The 20,293-nt window shown below is 37.4% G+C and overlaps 3 protein-coding genes across 4 annotated transcripts; 1 reads left to right on the forward strand and 2 right to left on the reverse strand.

Moving 5' to 3' along the window:
- Positions 1 to 12,187: 12,187 nt before the first annotated feature.
- Positions 12,188 to 12,972, forward strand: LOC116018815 (light-regulated protein, chloroplastic). Its single transcript, XM_031258819.1, has 3 exons — positions 12,188 to 12,414; positions 12,504 to 12,662; positions 12,757 to 12,972. The coding sequence occupies exons 1-3, from the start codon at positions 12,239 to 12,241 to the stop codon at positions 12,830 to 12,832; spliced, it is 411 nt and encodes a 136-aa protein (XP_031114679.1). The 5' UTR covers positions 12,188 to 12,238; the 3' UTR covers positions 12,833 to 12,972.
- A 22-nt stretch (positions 12,973 to 12,994) lies between these two features.
- LOC116018814 lies at positions 12,995 to 14,710 on the reverse strand. Of its 2 annotated transcripts, none has more exons than XM_031258818.1 (7): positions 14,469 to 14,710; positions 14,273 to 14,390; positions 14,149 to 14,192; positions 13,889 to 13,999; positions 13,677 to 13,769; positions 13,534 to 13,577; positions 12,995 to 13,291 (listed from the first exon to the last, which is right to left on the reverse strand). In XM_031258818.1, exons 1-7 carry the CDS (start codon positions 14,567 to 14,569, stop codon positions 13,152 to 13,154), a joined length of 651 nt encoding a protein of 216 aa, XP_031114678.1. In that variant the 5' UTR covers positions 14,570 to 14,710; the 3' UTR covers positions 12,995 to 13,151. The 2 variants fall into 2 exon arrangements, with proteins under 2 accessions (XP_031114678.1, XP_031114677.1); XM_031258817.1 differs by having other exon boundaries at positions 13,471 to 13,577.
- A 123-nt stretch (positions 14,711 to 14,833) lies between these two features.
- LOC116019568 (aspartokinase 2, chloroplastic-like) lies at positions 14,834 to 19,845 on the reverse strand (the record flags this gene model as incomplete). Its single annotated transcript, XM_031259839.1, has 14 exons — positions 14,834 to 15,214; positions 15,293 to 15,355; positions 15,443 to 15,559; positions 15,666 to 15,782; positions 15,866 to 15,958; positions 16,047 to 16,166; positions 16,288 to 16,404; positions 16,488 to 16,583; positions 16,703 to 16,852; positions 17,359 to 17,513; positions 17,760 to 17,800; positions 17,910 to 17,992; positions 18,232 to 18,536; positions 19,587 to 19,845. Coding segments are annotated over 14 exons (1,866 nt in total), but the record flags the coding sequence as incomplete, so codon positions are not given.
- Positions 19,846 to 20,293: the final 448 nt, after the last annotated feature.

Genomic DNA, 20,293 nt, shown 5'->3' on the forward strand with positions numbered 1-20,293 from the left:
TTTCCCCCCCCCCCCCCCCCACACCCCCTTCCTTTGCGCTGTGATTCAATTAAGAATAGTGGTCGATCCCTTGGGAGTTATGTTCGTAACTTAATGTAATGTTATCTTCACGTGGTGATCTTCTATCTTTCCAAGAGAACTACCCTTTTAGAACCTTTTAGAAAGGAAGAGCCCACTTGCCTTGTGTGGAAATGGCCATTATATAGGCATAAAAGCTAACTCGCTGACTTTGACCTTGACCCGAACCGTTTGACATCGATCCGATTACAAAACGAGAGCATGGACGTATAGGGAGGTAAAACCGGGAAATATTCCCTATCAAGTAGCCCCCCAGTTCGTGCCCTAACGTCTGAGCCAACGAGGAAGGGTTCAGGTTGGAAAATTTTACCATACAGTCCGTGACTTACGCCAGTTGCCTGGTTAAAAATCTCAAACGAAGAAAAACCCAATGAGAAAAAACTTAGCTAAGGAAAAAAGAGCACAACCTTAAGCACAATATTTTAGACTATAAAGGGTTGTCTAAATTTTTACCGATCTAGAGATCGGATTTGAAACATGACTGAGAGATCAAATTTTACCGATATCAGATTATTAATTGCGATCAGAAGGTCGAATTAATTGCGATCTAGAGATCTAATTTTATCAATCAAGGGATTGGACTTGCTCACGGATCTAAGGATCGAATTCTTTGCGATCTAACGATCGAATTTTACCAATCAAGAGATTAGATTTGGGTATCCCTGTGGTATATTACATATCATATAATTCTATCATATACAACCTGATCGATATCATTGGCAGTCACGTGTGTGTATATATGTTATATATATATATATATATATATATATATATATATATATATATATATATATATAGCGTCGGGGGTGTATATTGGTCCTTCTTTGAATGCGTATTGTTCCTTCTTCAAGTGCATGGTTTATCTTTTAGTGAAATACTTACTTTTTTTCTTTGGGTGTTCCTTCTTTGGATGCATATTGTTCCTTCATTGGATGTATATTGTTCCTTCATTGGGTGCATATTGTTCATTCTTCGAGCGCATGGTTTATCTTCTAGTGAATATTTACTTTTTTCCTTTGTTGGGTGCATTATGTTTCTTCGTTAGATGCATATTGTTCTTTCTTCAGGTGCATATTGTTCCTTCTTCGAGTCATAGTTCATCTTCTAGTGAATATTTACTTTTTTCTATGGGTGCATTATTTTCCTTCGTTGGGTGCATAACTTTATAACTTAATAAGGTGCATAGTTTAGGCCGTTGGGCGCATAACTTTAAAATGTTATCTTTGCAATGTAAGGTGCATAATTTTGCATTGTAGGGTGCATAACTTTGCAATGTAAGGTGTATATAATTTAGCCTACGCGTGCATACATTTTAATCATTTGGTGCATAACTTTGCTGCCTTACCTTTAGAACTACAGATGCATAATTTTCAGTCTTTAGGTGCATAACATTGAACTTAATATGCATAACTTTGAAAACTAAAGAAGAAAACTCCAAGAATCGCATTTAAAAAAAAAAATCTTTCATTTGAGGCCATTGATCTAGATTAGATCAACGACTCAAATCTCACCACATTTTTCACCAGGGAGTTCCTTCACATGTGAACCATCCCCTATATATATATATATATATATATATATATATATATATATATATATATATATATATATATATATATATGGAACGGTTCATGTGCAGGTAGCTTCCCGTGCGATTACGCACCTTAAACATTAAAATGTTGCACCTTAAGTACACAAACCATGCACCTTAAGCACACAACAAAGCACCATAAGAAAACAAACCACGCACCTAAAGTTTTTAAATAGTGCACCTTCAGTACACAAATCACGCACATTAAGCACATAAACAAAGTACCTTAAGAACACAAACCACGCACCTAAAGTTTTAAGAAGGAGCACCTTAAGTTTCAACTCTGACGCACCTTAAACATACAAATCACGCATCTTAAGAATGAAAACAACGCACCTTAAAAAGGAAAATCACGCACCTAAAGCTTTAAGTTGACGCACCTTAAGTTTCAACACTGATGCACCTTAAACACACAAACCACGCACCTTAAAAGGAAAAACCAAGCACCTTAAGAAGGAAAATTAAGCACCTTAAGTTTCAACAACTACTCACATTAAGCACACAACTCATACACCTTAAGCACAAAAACCACGCACCTTAAGCTGGATTAACATAAATATGACTTTGTAGAGAAAATCTTATAAAGAATATTATTTGTGTGTTGGAACTGCAAAATAAAAAAAAATGAACATTAAAAAGAAAAACCACGCACCTAAACCCTTAGGCCAACGCACCTTAAGTTTCAACAACTGACGCACCTTAAGCAAACAACCACGCACCTTAAGAAGGAAAATCACGCACCTAAAGCTTTAGACCGACATACTTAAGTTTCAACAACTAACGCACCTTAAGCTCAAAACCACACACCTTAAGCACAAAAGTCATGCACCTTAAGTTTGATCTATATGAAAAATGACCAAATTGCCACCACATTTTTGTCACCGCACAACTGCACCTGAACTATTCCCTATATATATATTTGTATATATTTTTGTATATATTTGTATATATTCCCTATATCCATCTAAGTGAGAACCATGATATATATTTGTATATATTTTTTTAATTAATTATTTATTTATTTATTATGATTCAAATTCCTATTTATTACATACCAAACATAGAGACTCTTTTCTATTTAAACTTAAATGGGTTTAATTTGATAATCAATTTCTCATTCACCCATTATCTATTTTGAGCGTACAATATTATATCAATTTCTTAGTCTCAATATAAAGAACTCGAATCCATTTTGACGCGACTCAAATTAAAAATGGACTCAATATATATTTGTACCACAAAATAGCTAATTATAATGTCATTTTTATGTTATTTTTCTGACACTCAATGTATTATCCATCCATCCGTAGATTGATTAAAATATCGAGGATGAAAGCGGATAGATTGAAGTTTGGTCTGAAGCGAAATCAAAATGACATCCTACCTGCCCCACTTAGATGGATAATGCATGTATGTTTAATGAATTGAACTAGTTACGTTACGCTGTTGACGGATGAACCGAAGCCATCGTAGTGTGTATATTGAGAGTAAATTAAATGTTACATTTTGAAATAAATGATCGAAGTGGTAAACAATAATATATATATATATATATATATATATATATATATATATATATATATACTTAGTAAATGGTGGAAAGGTGTTATATATAGATATAGTTGCTGGCTCAAGAAAGAAAAATATAAGTCTAAGGGAGAACACGTGAATGGTAATGATGCAGAAGGTTATTTAATTATATAGTCCATGACTATAAGCTTATTATTTGGTAATAACATACATATTCCTACCCAGCCATAGCTTCTCCTGCATGCCTTATACCTCTATACCTATAAGATTCTCCTAAATCCATTACTCTCATGATATATATACCATATTTTGCCAAATTTTGCTAGACAATTATTCTTAAAAAAATTAATAGAAAGTAGTAACAATATATGAAAATGAGATTTTGAGTAGCATGTACCCTTCTAATTTTAAATAAAATTTATTGATTCATAATATATAGAGATATAAAAGCTTGTAATATATTACAATATGAACTCTTGTACTATGATTTATAATTGGATTGGATGCCCCTCTCAAATGATTCATGCTCATTTTATAGGCTTCCAAGAACCATTAATTGTCCCGCCAAAAAATCAAATATTATGGGATGTTCCCAACCAACTTTCACCACAAATAATTATTGTGTTGACCATAATAAAAAATATATTACTGATTTTCATAATAATAGCCTGGACCATAAGAATGGTAACGAGCCCAACAGCAATTTCTCCATCACAAGAGCTTATGAGGGCGCGATCAACGATGAGGAAACTCCTAATGACAATGATTGGGTGACAATTTGAAAACTTAAAGATTCCCAATAGAATCTGTGCGTTTCTTTGGCTCTTGAAACACAACAGAATTATGACAAACGTTGAAAGATGCAGAAGGGGATTTACAATGCATGACATGTGTGATGTTTGCTGCAAAGGAAGAGAAGATAACAATCATATCTTCAGAACCTGTAGAGATGCGGAAAATATTTGGAGAGCTTTCCTCTCGAGAAGCGAAAGACAACGCCTGGATAGAATGAACTTTGAGGTATGGTTAACAACTAATCTTCACGGGAAGGTTGAGTCTAGAACAGGAAGAGACTGGAGCACAACTTTTGCAATCATCATGTGGTAGCTATGGAAGTGGCGCAACGAGGTTGTTTTTGGTGGACATCACTGAGAATTATAGTAGAAGATCGATTAGCTTAGAGAACAAGAAATTGAGACCATAAGAGCTTTTGCAAGATCAACTCAACCGGGAAGCACTCAAGGAAACCTTGTTGACAAACAGATCAAATGGCAAATACAAACAAACTCCACAATTGTGCTCAATGTAGATGGTGCCTTTACGAGAAACCACTCGGCTGTTGGAGGAGGCGCGGTTCTTAGAGACCATAAAGGAAATTGGATGGAGGGTTGTTCTTTCTCCTTTCATGCTAACAACCCACTAGAGGCTGAGCTCACTGCATTTCATCTAGCCTTACAATGGACAACGACTAAAGGAATCTTTGACATGGAGATTTAAAGTGATTGTAAGGAGTTGATAATGTTTCTTAATAGGACCAATCGGGGAGGGAATAACCTGGGGCAGTGGGGATTCGATGAAGAGATCTTCTCCGGAAAAGTGGCAACTCTTCTCTAGTGCATATCTTCCGTGAACAAAACACTGTTGCAGACTTTTTGGCAAAGCATGGGTGCAGTTCTAGGGAGATCAAGACCCTTTTTTGTTTAACCTCCCGGATGCATTAATCTTGTGTATAATGATCAACTGGGGGCTGTTTGCGATCGTATCATTCTTGAGACGGTGTAGGCTGTTTTGTTTTTGTCGCTCAGCCTAGGGTTTCCCCCTCTTTTTTGTATTGCAAAAAAAAAAAGGTACATTATTCTTTTTTCTAAAAAAAATACATTATTCGTGTACTGAACATACATTATACAAAATAATATACTTTCAAAATACTTAAATAATGTATCTTCACATCTGCCTTTGGACGTTACCCAACCCCCTCCTTTGGGCCCAACTATCCATCCAACTCCTAGGCCCAGTTCTTATCTAAGTTCCCAGTGAATCTTTGCATAAACCATTGGTCAATCATTGACTGAGCCCCTAATCAATCCTTGCCTGAGTCTCTACTCTGGACCTAACTATCTCCGATCCGACTCCAAGCGTAATACCCCATTGGCTGCTATGGCCGCCATCACCACACTATTCTTCTCAAAAAAGTTGAATCCTCAGCCCTAAGAGCCCATACTCGGACACAACAGAGAATCTGAAAAGATGTAAATTATGTTGACTCAGCTGAATATAGAGGCTAGACATTTACTCATCTAAATATAGAGGTTAGACATTTGCTTACTGTGCACAAGGGTATCAGTTGATAAAAGCAATATAACCCCACAAAGTAGTGCATTATTTTGCTACAGATTTTGAAAGAAAAATTTTCGCCTGTTCAATACTTCTGGTTACATTTCTGCCCTCGTTTGTTAATAGTGTTTATGATATGATCCCTCTTGTTCTTTGACAACTACATGTGTAAGTCGCCGGTACTACTTTCAATTCATTATGTTGATTGTACCCTGCATAGTTGTACTGTACTGTGGATAATGTTTGTGTATTATTTTCAAGTGACATTCATTAACCACTGCACTGGATAGCATTAAAACACTAAGGTACTGCTGAAGTAGACACGAATCAGCTCAAGGGTGTTAGGAATATAGCGGAATAATGCGGAAGCGAATAATCGAAAATTGAGAATTATAGAAGTTGAATAATAGGGACAATATATAAATAATAGACGAATTTCTAAAGGAGTAAATATTGAATATGTATATATATATAAACTCTCAAAAGAGAATTGGATATATATATATATATATATATATATATATAATATACGAACACATGAGAAGCAAAAGGAATTCAATTAATAATTGATGTAAGAAATGAGCATTTACAAAGCAAATAAAGCTACTCTATTTATACATGCAAAATGAGGGAATTATGCACGAAGTGGCGGCAGTTGTGTGGAGACCCAGAGAATTCGGCGGAAATGTGCAAGAGAGGCACAAAATGGATGGAAGCAGTCTTGATGAATTTTAGCCACACATATTATTATTCTAACAATCTCCACCTTGGATCAAATTCATTGTAGAATTAACAACTGGAACAGCCAACTAAACTCAAGCACTGCTTGAACTTAGCAATTGGAAGAGACTTAGTAAGCAACCAACCACTTGGATGAGTTGACACGGGAAATAGCCTCAGAATAACAGGATGGATCGCCATCAAACTCCTGTGCAACTAAAAGTGCATAAGCAACCAAGTGGGTTTCATCATCACTAGTAGCATATCTAGCAGGTTTTTTAATTGTCTTCCTAGGACGGTCTTGAGCGATAGAATACTCTCGTTGTTGCTCGACGAGAGGCGCAGTACTAGTAGATGCATCATCTATAGTATTACCATCAGTGGTAGTAACACTATTCATAGGCCTGAACTCAAACTCCACATTCTCTCCAGTACTCTGCGTATCACCTGTACTGGGAATAACACGATCTTTTCCAGAAGAAAGTAGTGCATTTTCATCAAAAGTGATATCTCGACTTAGAATGATCTTGTGAGAATCAGGAGACCATAGACGATACCCTTTTGACTCAGAAGCATTGTTAACAAGAAAATGTGAAAAGTATATATATTTGAATTTCAAAGTGCGCGGGTACAAATCTCTATCTAGAAAATCCTCTGATTCTTCACTTGCTTTACTTGACTTGAAACTTTAACTGAAGGGCCTCCGGAATGCGGCTTTGTTCTTCAAAGAAGGGCTTTGTTGCTTGATCTTCGTTGAAGGGCTTCCGGACTCAAATGGCTTGATCTTCAGTTCGCTTTAACTTAGCTTGAACACTTGAATATTTGGTCTTCAATCCACTTTTGCAGAGCTTCAATATATATTTCTGCAGGGCTTCTTTATGACTTGAAATCTTTACTCTAGAGATAAATGTTGTGGAGCTTCAAGTGATGATTGAGAATGAAATGAATGCCTCTATTTATAGGGGTGAGAATGTGAGACTCTCACTCCATCTAGAACTCTTTGATATTATCTCAAAATTAATAAATAAATATTTGAGATAATATAAAGAGTTATCCAAAATGTATTTAGTCACCATAATGTCTAGGTTCATGATCCTATCACAACTATAATATCTTAAATAGTAATATATAATTTGACTAAATCTTTATCAAATAATTAAATTAATTAGGCAAATTACATAACCCAAATTAATTTAATTAATTGATATACAAGTTCAAATAATATGCGGTCCAATATTAATAACCAATTTAATTCCATCAAAATTTCTGTGTCTACAAGCATAACCAAGGAAAATGCATTTGATAGCTTTCGGGTTTAATTTACCTGTACTAGAATGAGCATAAGCAGGACATCCAAAAACTCTTAGCATAGAGTAGTCAACAGGATTACCTGACCAAACTTCTTCTGGAATTTTGAAATCGAGGGATGAATGTGGAGACCTATTTACCAAATAGGATGCAGTAAAAACGGCCTCGGCCCAAAAGTCACACTGTTTCCATAACCCAGCATTAGAGAGCATACAACGAGCTCTCTCTAACAGAGTCCTGTTCATACGTTCGGCAACACCATTCTGCTGGGGTTTTCCAAGCAAGGTCTTGTGCCTGGCAATTCCTTGTGCTGCACAGAACTTAGTGAAATCTGACTCACAGAACTCCAAGCCATTGTCTGTCCTAAGCTTCTTGACCTTTTTCCCTGTCTGAGTCTCAACGAGAATTTTCCACTTTTTGAAAATAGAAAATGCCTGATTTTTATGTTTCAGGAAATAGACCCAGACTTTACGAGAAAAGTCATCAATAATAGACATAAAATATCTACAGCCTCCCATAGATTGGACTTTAGTCGGTCCCCATAAATCAGAATGTATATATTCCAATACATCTTTGGTACGGTGTGTAGCAGTAGAGAGACTAACCCTCTTTTTTTTCCCAAAAACACAATGCTCACAAAATTGTAATTTACCCGTACCTGAACCGAGGAGGCCTTTCTTGCTCAAGATATGCATGCCTTTCTCACTCATATGCCCCAGACGCATATGCCATAATTGAGTGAGATCAGCATCAGACATTGATGAGGATACCGCAACTAAACCTGTCACTGTACTGCCATGCAACACGTACAAGCTTCCAGAACGAGAAGCTTTCATAAGAACAAGAGAGCCTTTAATAACTTTCAGAACTCCACCTTCAGCTGTGTACTTGCACCCAGAGATTCCAAGGTGCCCAATGAAATCAGATTGCGTTTCAAATCAGGAATATACTGAACATTGGTAAGAGTCCTGACAACGTTATCATGAGTTTTGATATGAACACTTCCAATTCCACTAACCTTGCATTGGGCATCATTACCCATCAAGACAATTCCACCATCAATTGGTTCTAGAGAGATGAACCAGTCTTTGTGTGGACACATGTGGAATGTACAACCGAGTCCAGAATCCACTCAGTGTCGCTCCGTTTGTCACCGGAGCTAACAGATAACATCACATCGCCTTCTGAATCACTCTCAAGAACACTAGCTTCAGCGGACTTCTTCTCTCTCTCTTGCTTGTTCTTCAGTTTGAAGCATTCAGTCACATCATGACCATGCTTCTTGCAGTACTTACAGGATTTGTTGGACTTACGTCCTTTGGACTTGGATCTAGATTTTTTATTGCTATTCTCCGTTTCAACTGAACGACCCCTAACAGTCAAGCTTCACCTTTGTCCTCAGACTTAGTTTCTAAGTCAAATTTTTCTTTGGACAATAGGTTCGACTTAACACTGTCGAAAGTTAGGACTCCTAGAGAATTACCATACAGCATAATTTCTTTGAAATACTTGTATGATGTAGGGAGAGAAAGAAGCAATAAAATAGCACGATCCTCAAGATCTATAATTCTCAATTTTCGATTATTCGCTTCCGCTATATTCCTAACAAGTAGTATCAGAGCGGTTTAATTGAGAATTATTTTCAAAGATGTCGACTGTTACCAAGTTCGATATCGAGAAGTTTGACGGGAAAATTAGCTTTTCTATTTGGAAGGTTCAGATGGAAGCCTTTCTAACCCAGAACGGTTTGAAAAAAGCGCTAGCTGGGAAGAAGAAGAAACCAGCTACAATGACAGATGAAGCTTGGGAAGATTTGGATGACAAGGCACGTTCAACCATTCAGTTGTGCCTGTCTAAATCGGTTCTACGTGAGGTGATAGGTGAGACGACTGCGTCAGATTTATGGGACGAGCTGGATTCGCTCTACATGGACAAATCTCTGGCGAACAAGCTGCGCCTGAAGGAGCGGCTGTACACAATCCGTATGGCTGCTGAAGTAGACACGAATAAGCTCAAGGGCTTTTTTTTTTTCTTTTTTTTTTTTGTATTTTCATTTTATTTTTCTCTTTCTGTTAGACCTGTCTGCTAAGTATATAAGGGTGGCAATAACTACTTTCTGTTCTAGAGACTTCACTTGTAATAAACCATTTTCCAGTTCTTTCATTATGAACTCTTTGCATAGTCACCGTGATGTGTTCTGAGCTTCTCCATCACGGTACGTATTAGTTTTATTATATTAAGAAGGTCTAATCTAAATCCTAAAATAAAAAATAGAAAATAAAGAGATGTGAAGTGATTTTTAGGCGCATATGAAAACCGTAAAGGTAAAAGTTAGGGGTCTTTTTAAGCGGTGTCAAACTAAATAATACTATATTTTTAGGGTGTTTATACGTACATGCATGTATATTGTAGAGAAGTAGGGACTATAAATAATTTGTTAGAGCATTATATTTGAGATAGATCGAGCTTGTCTTTGAGCCAGAGGATGAAGCCTGAAGGTGTTCATTACCTTTTTTTCTCTTCCTCGATTGCACGTCCTTTTATAATAACAAAAGAAACTGAGTAGTATATTCATGATGGAGTAATGACCTTTCATAAGTGCTTCACTGCTTCATGGTGAAGTATTAGCCATCATGATAAAATAATGAATATTCATGACCCTTAATTGTACAGTAATGGCCCAAGAATAATGGACCTTCATGGTGGGATGATGACCATTATTCTATTCTAGGATAATGACCTTTTAAACCAAATTATTCCTCATGTTTCCAAGAGTTACTTTTTACCATACTAATATTGTGGGTTGAACCCCTAATATTCTTTTAGGTATAGTATCATTGTTTTTAGGTCTATTGGGTTGTTTGGTCTATACCATCGTACAGTAACAGTGTTGTAGTAATATTTTTTTTAAAGAAAATGTACAAATAGGCTATTGAACTATTTGGGAAACATCAATTAAGTCATTGAACTCGAAAAAAGATCTAAAATAATCTACCCAACTCGAAAAAAGGTTAAATTTCTAATCACCACGAGAAAGACGTTGCCAAGAGAAAATCAAAGGTAGCAGAGGAGAGAAGCATGGAAGAAGAGTTATGAAAACCGAAAGAAATTTAGCATTAACGGAGAAGAAAAGAGAGCATAGAAGAAATTAGGAATTTAAAATTTGATTTTGAATTGGATCAAATGCTTACATGTGATCATGTGCCAAAGACCTTGTGGTTAAACGGCACCCGGTGTGCACTCCCATGTGAAAGGGAGTGGGTCCAAGCCTCAGTGGAGGCATCTGTTGACTCTTTGTACTTCAGTAGGTTGAGAAAGTTGCTATGAACAGATACTACATTGTAACCGAGTCAGTCAGTAGAACTCAAAAAAAAATGCTTACATGTATTTCAAGTAGGATAATAAGAAAAAATGAAAAATATATATAACTACTGCCTAATAATATCCTGCTAAAATTGCTACTTGTAACTTTTTTTTTCGAGTTTGTAGATTATTTTGGAGTTTTTTAAGTTCAGTGATTTAATTGTTGTTTTCCAAATAGTTCAATGACCAATTTGTACATTTACCTTTTTTTTTTTGGTTGGATAACATGTTTCCTCAGTCATGGTAATAGAACTCAACACATCAAAAATAATTATGTTCGTGTTAAGTAGTATCTTAAAAGGTGACAAAGTAAGATCTCTTATTAAGTTGGAAGAAATCCACATCATCTCATACATATTGATAGATAGCAATGTTTTTAATTGCGTCTGTGTAATATATAAATACAAATAATTGATAATGATTTATTTGTCTAGCTACTCGGACAAATATCTTGAAGATAGTTTCTCCATTATATTCTTACCGTTATCTTGTATCTCCTTTAGTTTTCTTTTCTTTTCATTTCATATAATACAATTGTATTAGGAAGGTTTAATTTATTAGCAAGTAGTCTAACGTTAACACATCATCTCAAACGCTGATTCCTAAATTAACTACTTTAATAGCAGAATTTGTCCTGATGCCAAAAACACTGACATTGAGCAAGTTCGTTCCATGAGTTGTTTGAGAAAGCGTGGCACCTGTTCATAGCTACTTCGTCTCCTCTGAGGGAGGTTCGAACCCAACCCCTCCCATGTGGGGGTGTAACCGGGTACCACTAGACCACAAGGTCTTTAATTCGAAAGACATTAATATTGCTAGCCAACATCGCTCAGTAACAAACAATCAGCGAAATGCAGCCCTACTAATCTACTATGTAAACCAATCTAAGAGTAAGAGAAAAACAAAGGTAATTTCGAAGATATTTAAACCAATGCAGCCCTACTATGGAAAAGACATCACACACATAATTGATAGGGCTATTCAAGATGACAATTTTGACAATGTCCAAGAAACCCATCTTCGCTGTCGGATAGCTGGTGGGTTTGATTCCTTTCTCTTGGGTAAAACTGTAAACAAACTGTAGCAGATAAGCAGTGAAAACGTGATCTCTTGGCTGATTCTGAAGAAACAAAAAATATCAAAGAAGCAGTTCTACTCAAGTCTCATTCATCCTCTTATCCCCTACTACTTCAAAATATCTTCCCCCACCTTATCCTTTAAGGATCACCACAAACCTTGTCAATAAATTAGCACTTCCCTGCCTTCTTCTTTCAAACCAACTACTCCTTGCTCACTTAATCATCTGATCTCAAAATGCTGCAGGCTGCTCTCTCCTTCCAACCATCAACTCTCCCCAGAGTCACACCATCCAAAACCTTAGTTTCCCCGCTACGTTCCATTTCTGCTCCAAGAACCTCCCTGTGCCCCTCAATCAAAGCCACTGCAGTGGCCAATGAAGCTTTGATGGTCGATTACAGTTCCATGGCCTCGTAAGCAGCGTACATAAATTCACATGCTCTAACATTTAATTAATCCCCTCACTGAACTACACTAACCTTGGTCCGCTTTTGAATTGCAGTGTCTTTCCAGCTGAAGCTTGCGAGACAATTGGAGGAGATGCTTGCAATGTAGAAATGTATCCTGAAGTGAAGCTCAATTCAGCACCAAGAAACAACATACCAAGGACGGCATCAGAAGGGGTAGAGAGGGAGTATCTTGAGTACAATGATCCCAAGACGTAAGACTGTCTTCTGCTCTGATGAAGCTTTATGGCTTGTCATAATGAGGCAAATATAAAATGGAACTTTTTTTTCTATGTTATGCATGTGCAGGGTATTTCTTGGAGAGGCTTGTGATGATCTCGGAGGAGAATTCTGTGAGCCTGAGTACCTGCGTGGAGTTCACTAAAAGAGACCTTGTATATAAGATCTTAGATCTAGTCTGTCTGTTCTTCTCCATCCTTGTACTTATATATCCATAATATCAGACATGGCAATGACTAGTAGTAGTAGTGTATTTAAACGAGAGTTATATTATATGTTGAAATATGTATAGATGCTTATGATTATAAATAACATTATGCTCTTATACTAGAAAACTAATTATATGTCAAAACAAACAATCATTGCCTTGCAACTCAGAAGAATAGAGCAAGTTCATCTATAACACATACCTTCTGGCAAAAACCAAATCAAAATTTGTAGCAAAAGGAAAATGTTCCTTAGTTTCATTGTTCTCCACCCTCACTAATTCCTTCCAGTACCAAATACTGAAGAGCTATAGAATATTTTGCAGTTGTTATTCCATCAGATTTGCCAACGCCAAAGTAGTTGCTCTTCGTAAGTAGAAATGACCCAAAGCCGTCCCCTGACAGAGAAAGAATGCAGTTTTTCTAAGACACTGGACAAGCATTACAATAACAAAATAAACACTTGGATAAGATTCTTAACACATTTATGCTCGCATACGCCCAAGAAAACATTGGAAAGCTAAAAGCAAACAGGGCAAAAGTTAAGGGCAACTGCTACTACTTCATCCTAGCCTACCTCTAATTGTGTAAATAGAGGAGACCCATCTCTTATAAATGTAAAGCCACCTCGGGGAGTCACCTTGGTGAGTATCAGAGAGAAGAAGTTGACATGGTCTTGATTCTCTGTTGCCAGTATCATCAGTAACTTTTAAAACCACCAAAGAGGAGAGAGGGTTTAACACTTTAACTGACATCATAAAGTAGGAGGTGCAGTTTGCTCACTTGGCAGAATCAACGGCATTTCGGCACAGGGCTAAAGTTCGAACCATTGCCAAGTCCCTTCCTCTAGCATTATTGTACCTTTGTTGGCAATTTCTGAAGGAAGACAGCAAAATCTGAGGAGCTAAATATAGTACTATAATTCAAAAGGTATAGTAACACTGCACTAATCAATTCTACATGGGATTGATCGGATAAAAAAAAAAAAAAAGTACCTTTCATCAAAGAAATCAGCAAAATCATCAATTATAACTGAAACAGGGTTTACATGATGAATGTGGAATGCAGCAAAGTATCTCTTAATTCCTTCGTCATCATCTATATACCTACATGATTATCAGTCAAGAACACTAGGGATTATAATTTAAATTGTTTTGATTTTTGAGAAATTAAACAAATATAAGACTGGATTCGTGGATTCAGCCGTAAATTTCATTTTGTTATTCACGAAATCAAAAAGCAGCCAGGTCCTTACTTGATGTGAATACGTTGAAAAATGTCGGAAGAAGGATCAATGCCCTGAAAATCCCAATTCTCGAAACTAAGAACAGAAGGAAAAATGAAAGGGGGGAAAAAGAGATTAAAGCGAGGAGGTGTACCTGAGAGAGAAAGGGGGGTTTGGTATCTAACTTGTGACGGCTGCAGATGAACACCACGGCGCCGTTGAACTCCAATGCCGAGTTCAATGCGTACTGGAACAGTAACGAGGTTTTTCCTCTGCGCAAAATTAAATTAAAATTCAAGCTTCGCTGCAGAAAGAAAGTGTGAGTGAAACAATGAGAAATTATGCGTTACGAGGATGGAGGGCCAGAAAGAAGAATGATAGGGTGGTCACTGCGACTCCGGCAGCTGCTCATATCAGTAGGATTCGGAAGCGGAAAGAATCTTTCCACCATCGTCGCTCAACTTACTGCACTGCGGAATGGAAGCTCAATAAAACCAAACCCTAAACGAGAGAGAGATTCTAGCTTTCTTTGATTTTCAGATTAAAAAAAATTTCTTACTTTTCATGACAAAAGAAGAGTAGAGTGATTTTTTTCATCTTAACATTTTGATTGGATGATTTCTTCTTCTTTTACATGGAAAGAAATAACGCAATTACATGTACTAATGAACATTGACGCTCTCGATAAAGTGTGATTGGTGAAACAGAAATCAACTTCAGCAAAATTGGTGCCATTACAACATTACAATTTCTTTTCTAAAAGAGTTATGCTATTTTTTCCCTCCAATCCATCCCTCATAAATGGAAGCCACATCATTCAGGAGTAAGAAGTATTTTCCTTTCTAAAATACATGCAATATAATCAAAATCCAAAGCATGGAAAGGTTACAATACAAATGAATACAAATACAATAGCATAATAGTAAGTTGGGGCAAAATCAGGTCTTTAGTGGCGAGGCGATTGCACCACCGTACCATTGCTAAAACTTGCAGCATCCATATTCATCCCAGATTCCTCACTCTCAAAGAAGGAATGATGAAGGGCTTTCACACATACTTCTGCTTCGCTATCATTTACTATCAATGAAATATTCACCTGGAGAGAGAAACAATGGATTGATTCCTGTTCCAATCGAGAAGAAGAAGAATGAATGAATGAATTTAGAGCAAGTACCTTGGACGCTCCCTGTGAGATCATCTGCACATTCACATCATTAGTTCGGAAAACTCTGAAAGCCTGCATGCAAAACAAGGCAGATTTTTCCTATTAAGCAACGCGTTGAGGGATAAATCTTGAATAATCATAGCAGGAAATAACAGGCACCTTCTCCAATATCAACGAAGAACACTGGACATTTCCAATAAGGGAGATTATCGATTTGTGTGGCAAAAGATTTACTACTGCAATTTTACCAAGCTCTTCAACAACATGATCAAGTTCCTGCTCAACCAACACACTAAAATGAATTACTGTGCTACACAGGACCAGGTAAATATTCTTCCTTAATCCACTATCAAGTGCAAAAGGTTTATCCACTTCCACTTGCCTGCCGAATCAGTTCTCTGCTCCAGATTTTTGATGGATCCAGTGTCACAGATATACTGACTTCACTAGTCGCAACAACATCAACAGAAATACCCAAATCTTCAAACGTTGAAAAAACCTACAGTGTCAAAATGCCACTACACTATTTAGTCTAAAGAGAATGCGAAAACAAAGGAAGTAGCCACAAACTTTATCTTTCACCTTTGCAAGGAATCCAAATTGACCAAGCATGCGAGTACTAACTATATCTAGCATGGTTACGTTTTGCTTCAGGACTATACTGGTCAATAAGACCTGTCAACAAATTAAGATGTTCATGAAAGAACAAATATATGTTTGTGTCAAGAAAGCATTAAGAGTTGAGTAATTCTGATGTAGAAACCTCGCTCATATCTCTGTTTTTAGTTATGATAGTACCAGGAGCTCTTGGATTATAAGAATTCTTAACCCTGACAGGAATATCACCCTCTCTAGCAGGTCGCATAGATAGTGGATGCAGAACCTGCAGAAAAGTAAGGTTGTTTAATCTTAGAGGCATTTCCAAGTTCAAAAGCATGCTTCCTTGATCAAGTTTTAGAAACAGATAAACTGCAGTGGAGAGATACAAATAGCACAAATATAACCTGAGCACCAAAATATGCAAGTTCAGTTGCCTCCTCAAAGGTCAAATGAGGCACGGGTTTTGCACGTGGGTGAATAGTAGGATCACAAGTTAGAACACCATCAACGTCTTTCCAAACCTGTTAGTATGGAAACCATAACTGAAATTTTTGTTCCTCAGGTAAAGGATGAAAGGACAATATAGCCTCAAAGTTGAAGGTACCTGAATCTCCCGCAAGCCCAAAGCTCGGCCAATTGTTGTTGCAGTCAAGTCACTACCACCCCTACCCAAAGTTGTAATTTCACAAGATTTAAAACCCTGCAATTGGAAATCATTATACAGCAACATCCTAATAATATTGTTAGTGGAGTAGCTATAGATATAATACATTTAAAAATTTTAGCAACAAACGTCAAATTCACTAGTGTGTAAATGACCTTTCCAAGGAAGCCAGTAACAACAGGAATTGCATGATCTCTGACCCAAGCGCTGTATAATTTCTTAGCAACTGCAGCATAAGTAGCCTCCAATATATCTGCATTTGTGAAGTCATCCGTTGTAATAAACCCAATGTCGAATGCATCATACTGCAACAAAGAAGGAAATATGCAAAATCAGTCCGCTTGAATAATTGGCCTAGACTTGACCAAGCAAAACATCCTGAGCAACAAAAAATTCAAGTAGCACAAAGCAACTCAATTATACTTCAACAACACCCAAAAAAAATCTTTACAACGGCCTTCATAAAAACTAGTTGCCATATTTTTGTTGGCATAAGGGTTAGCTATGATCTTGGATTCATTTTTGGGTTAGTGTTATATAGTGATTCTGGAATTAGGAGAACCACTCAGTAATCTGAGCACTTATAGAAAGTAAGTCATAGTGATTTGGTAATGAGAGTTAGTCAGTCTACTGCAGTCCTGAATAAAATCCAGTAACTTGCAGTCTTAACAATTGAAAGAATAAAGTTTGTCTGTCATGGTACACAAAAAGAACTATCACATTATTTCTTTCAAAGCTTTCTCAAAGAATAGCTTTATCAAGCAAATCTGAGAAAAAAAATCCCCAAGCAAGGGGTTAGGGAGAAACACACTTGCTGTGCTTTGGCCCCAAGCTTGTTCAAATAAGCAGCAAAAATCCTGGTGGACAAGCGCTCCCCGAACGACACTAATTTGTCTTTAGTGCGAAGAGTCAACTCTTTCACCATAGCTATCCCATTCAAAAGCTGGTCCAGTTTTTCCAAATGTTCTACAAAACGACAAAAAAGCACAATAAGAGCAACAAAGGTGGAACACAATCAAAGCACATTATGAGAAACCAACAATATGTTGAAGCAACCGAAAATCAGTTAACACCAGGGGAATGGGTGGGGAGTAAGAAAAATGAAACCTTTAAGTTACCATATTAAACAAGCTGAAAGAATACATGTTTGCAAGAGGGAGGGAGGGGGGGGGATGGGAGCCATGATTAGTTTGAAATAACTCAAATCCTCACCAGAAATTATAGAAACATCCAGTCCAAGTTCTTGAATTGTCCTGAATTATAAAGAACATATACATTTTTGTAAAGTTGCAAACAAAATATACTATTTGGTACTGATATCCACTCTACAAGAGGAGAAAGAAGAATCTATAATTTCGTCACCTGAGATGAAGTTCCTTTAGAGAGGTGAACTCTTCAATTTCTGATACATTTGATACACCACAACTCAAAGCCTTCTCTCCTGCCTACACATAATGGGAATTCTATATTGATCAAAACAATTAACCAAAGTGTCAACTAAACTAGTGTGTTTACACCATTTTACCCACTGAATTATGTTTCTGAAGATGCTTAATTTTCACCACTCCTCACAAATTTCAAGACTGAGATTTAATCACACGATATTGGCAAAACCTCTGGTAGTAATGTGAAGTCAAGTGCAGAAAATAAAAGAAAAGAGAAGGCAGTAGTATGGGAAACATACAAGCAATAGGTTATTGGTTGTCTTTCCCATAGCAGAGAGAACAATGACAGGCCTTTCCTCCGGAAAGCTGAGGATCAAGTCAGCAACCTCTCGCATCCGCTCAGCAGATGCAACCGACGACCCGCCGAATTTCATCACGCAAGTCAGTTGCTGCCCGTCATTGCCTCTGTGTCCTTTTTCTTCTTCTTCTTCTTCAGGCGCATCATCCTTCAAGACTGATTCTTTGTCATGCACCCGCACTTTAAACGTTCTTGGGCATGGGAAATCAACCGAGATAGCTGAGGGGAAAAGCCTGCAAGGTACAGCTGCGGAATAGAAGACTTTGAGGGTGTTCACTCTGAGGGAGACAGGCGGTGAGCAGGAAGATCTGGTGTTGAGGCTAAATTGTTGGCACGGTGTTCTTACAGTAAAGTAAGCAAGAGAAATTGGCATTTTTGCTAAAAAAGCTTCTCCGATGAAGTACAGAAGCAGTATGGAGTCGACGAATTTTGATGACAAGTGACTGAAACGAAAGTGTTAGGGTCACGTTTTGCTCTATAGAGCTGTCAAAACAGGCTCAGCGGGACGGAGCAGGCTGAAGCCCGCCAAAGCACACTGGCTCAGCAGGCCGGGCCAAAAAAAAACCGCTCTTTGGCGGGCCTCGGTTTTGCTTCTTTTTTTTTTAATTGTAGACCATCAATTATCATGCTTCCCTATCCAGGCTTATTTTAAACAACAATAAAACAGGTTCTCAAAACAAGCCATTAGTGCAATACAATATTGACTAATTGACCCATAAAAACATATTACCTCCAGTAAGGCAGTGACCAGTTCACAGTTCACAGAATCACAAGTCTTATTTAACACAGACTAGCTGGTTCATAACGGTCTAATATAAACATACAAATATGAATAAAATAGTATAACATATATACAAATATACAATAAATATGCAAATATACAGTAAAATATAATGTATACACATATAAAGTATAAATAAACAATGAGTTAATTCTATTTTTGTCCTAAATTTATAGGTGACGGCCCAATTTTAGTCTTTTTTTAGTCCCAAGGCATTAACATTTTTAGTCCTTCAGCAACAAAATTGTTGAAATGTCAATATCCTCATTTGGTCCTAAGGCATTACCATTTTTAATCCTTCACCAACAAAATCGTTGAAATGTCATTGAATACAAGAACATTTCAATCTTTTTTATATAAAAGTAGGTTGAGCAGCTATGAATGACCATAATAGTCATGTTGTTCCGATAAAAAAAAAAAAAAGAGTTAAAGTGGACTGACAGCTAGGAACAAAAACGGAATTAACTCATAAACAAACGAACAGTATAAAATATGTACAAAATAGAATAACATACACAGACTCGCTGGTTCACGGTGGACGGCTGCAGCAGTCTGTGGAGCTCCGGTCGCTGGCTCACAGTCGTCTTTTGGACGGCGCAGGCGGCCTCTGTTTTGCGGTCTCTGGTTCGCCGGCGGTCGTCTGTACAGACTGTGCTCTGGAGCGAACGGAAGATTGGGATTTGGGAAGGAGGAGAGAGTGAGAGGCGAGAGTGGAGGCGCTGAGCCGCTGAGAGAGTGAGAGGGCGACGGGCGAGGGTGGAGGCTAGGGTTAGATTATTATTATTATTTTTTTTTTTTTGAAAGGATTGTTATTATTATTATTATTTACATACATACATACATAAATGTGTGTGTAATATAAAAGTTCACTTTATTTTTGTTCACGATTTTTTCAGACGAAAAATCTTGTGCTTTCTGTTTCGATGGTTGTACCTTGAAACAAATATGTCTGTTTTGCCCTTGCTGATGCGTCGGCGTTCGTAGTAAGCCAACTGTTTAGTGGCCAAAGGTGATACTATTCCAGCCTAGGGGTGTAAACGAGTCGAGCCGCTCGCGAGCCGCTCGCGAGCCACTCGGTCAAAGCTCGGCTCGAACTCGGTCAACTTCGCGCTCGAGCCGAGCTCGAGCCGGCTCGTTAAATAATCGAGTCGAGCTCGAGCCTAAATATTTTAGGCTCGTGGCTCATACACAGCACCTGTTGTAGCTGCGGGAGACGCCGTTC

This window comes from Ipomoea triloba, chromosome 5 (genome assembly GCF_003576645.1).
Source record: "Ipomoea triloba cultivar NCNSP0323 chromosome 5, ASM357664v1".
In the NCBI taxonomy this organism is placed as follows: domain Eukaryota; kingdom Viridiplantae; phylum Streptophyta; class Magnoliopsida; order Solanales; family Convolvulaceae; genus Ipomoea; species Ipomoea triloba.

Bases quoted from the DNA above. Each gene is read 5' to 3' on its own strand.
- LOC116018815 (XM_031258819.1), top strand. From the start codon at position 12,239: ATGCTGCAGGCTGCTCTCTCCTTCCAACCATCAACTCTCCCCAGAGTC. The intron at 12,415-12,503 runs GTAAGCAGCGTA...TTTGAATTGCAG, and splicing joins GATTACAGTTCCATGGCCTC to TGTCTTTCCAGCTGAAGCTT. The intron at 12,663-12,756 runs GTAAGACTGTCT...ATGCATGTGCAG, and splicing joins GAGTACAATGATCCCAAGAC to GGTATTTCTTGGAGAGGCTT.
- LOC116018814 (XM_031258817.1), bottom strand. From the start codon at position 14,569: ATGGTGGAAAGATTCTTTCCGCTTCCGAATCCTACTGATATGAGCAGC. The intron at 14,193-14,272 runs GTACACCTCCTC...TGGGATTTTCAG, and splicing joins AACCCCCCTTTCTCTCTCAG to GGCATTGATCCTTCTTCCGA. The intron at 13,770-13,888 runs GTACTTTTTTTT...GTCTTCCTTCAG, and splicing joins GCTGATTTCTTTGATGAAAG to AAATTGCCAACAAAGGTACA.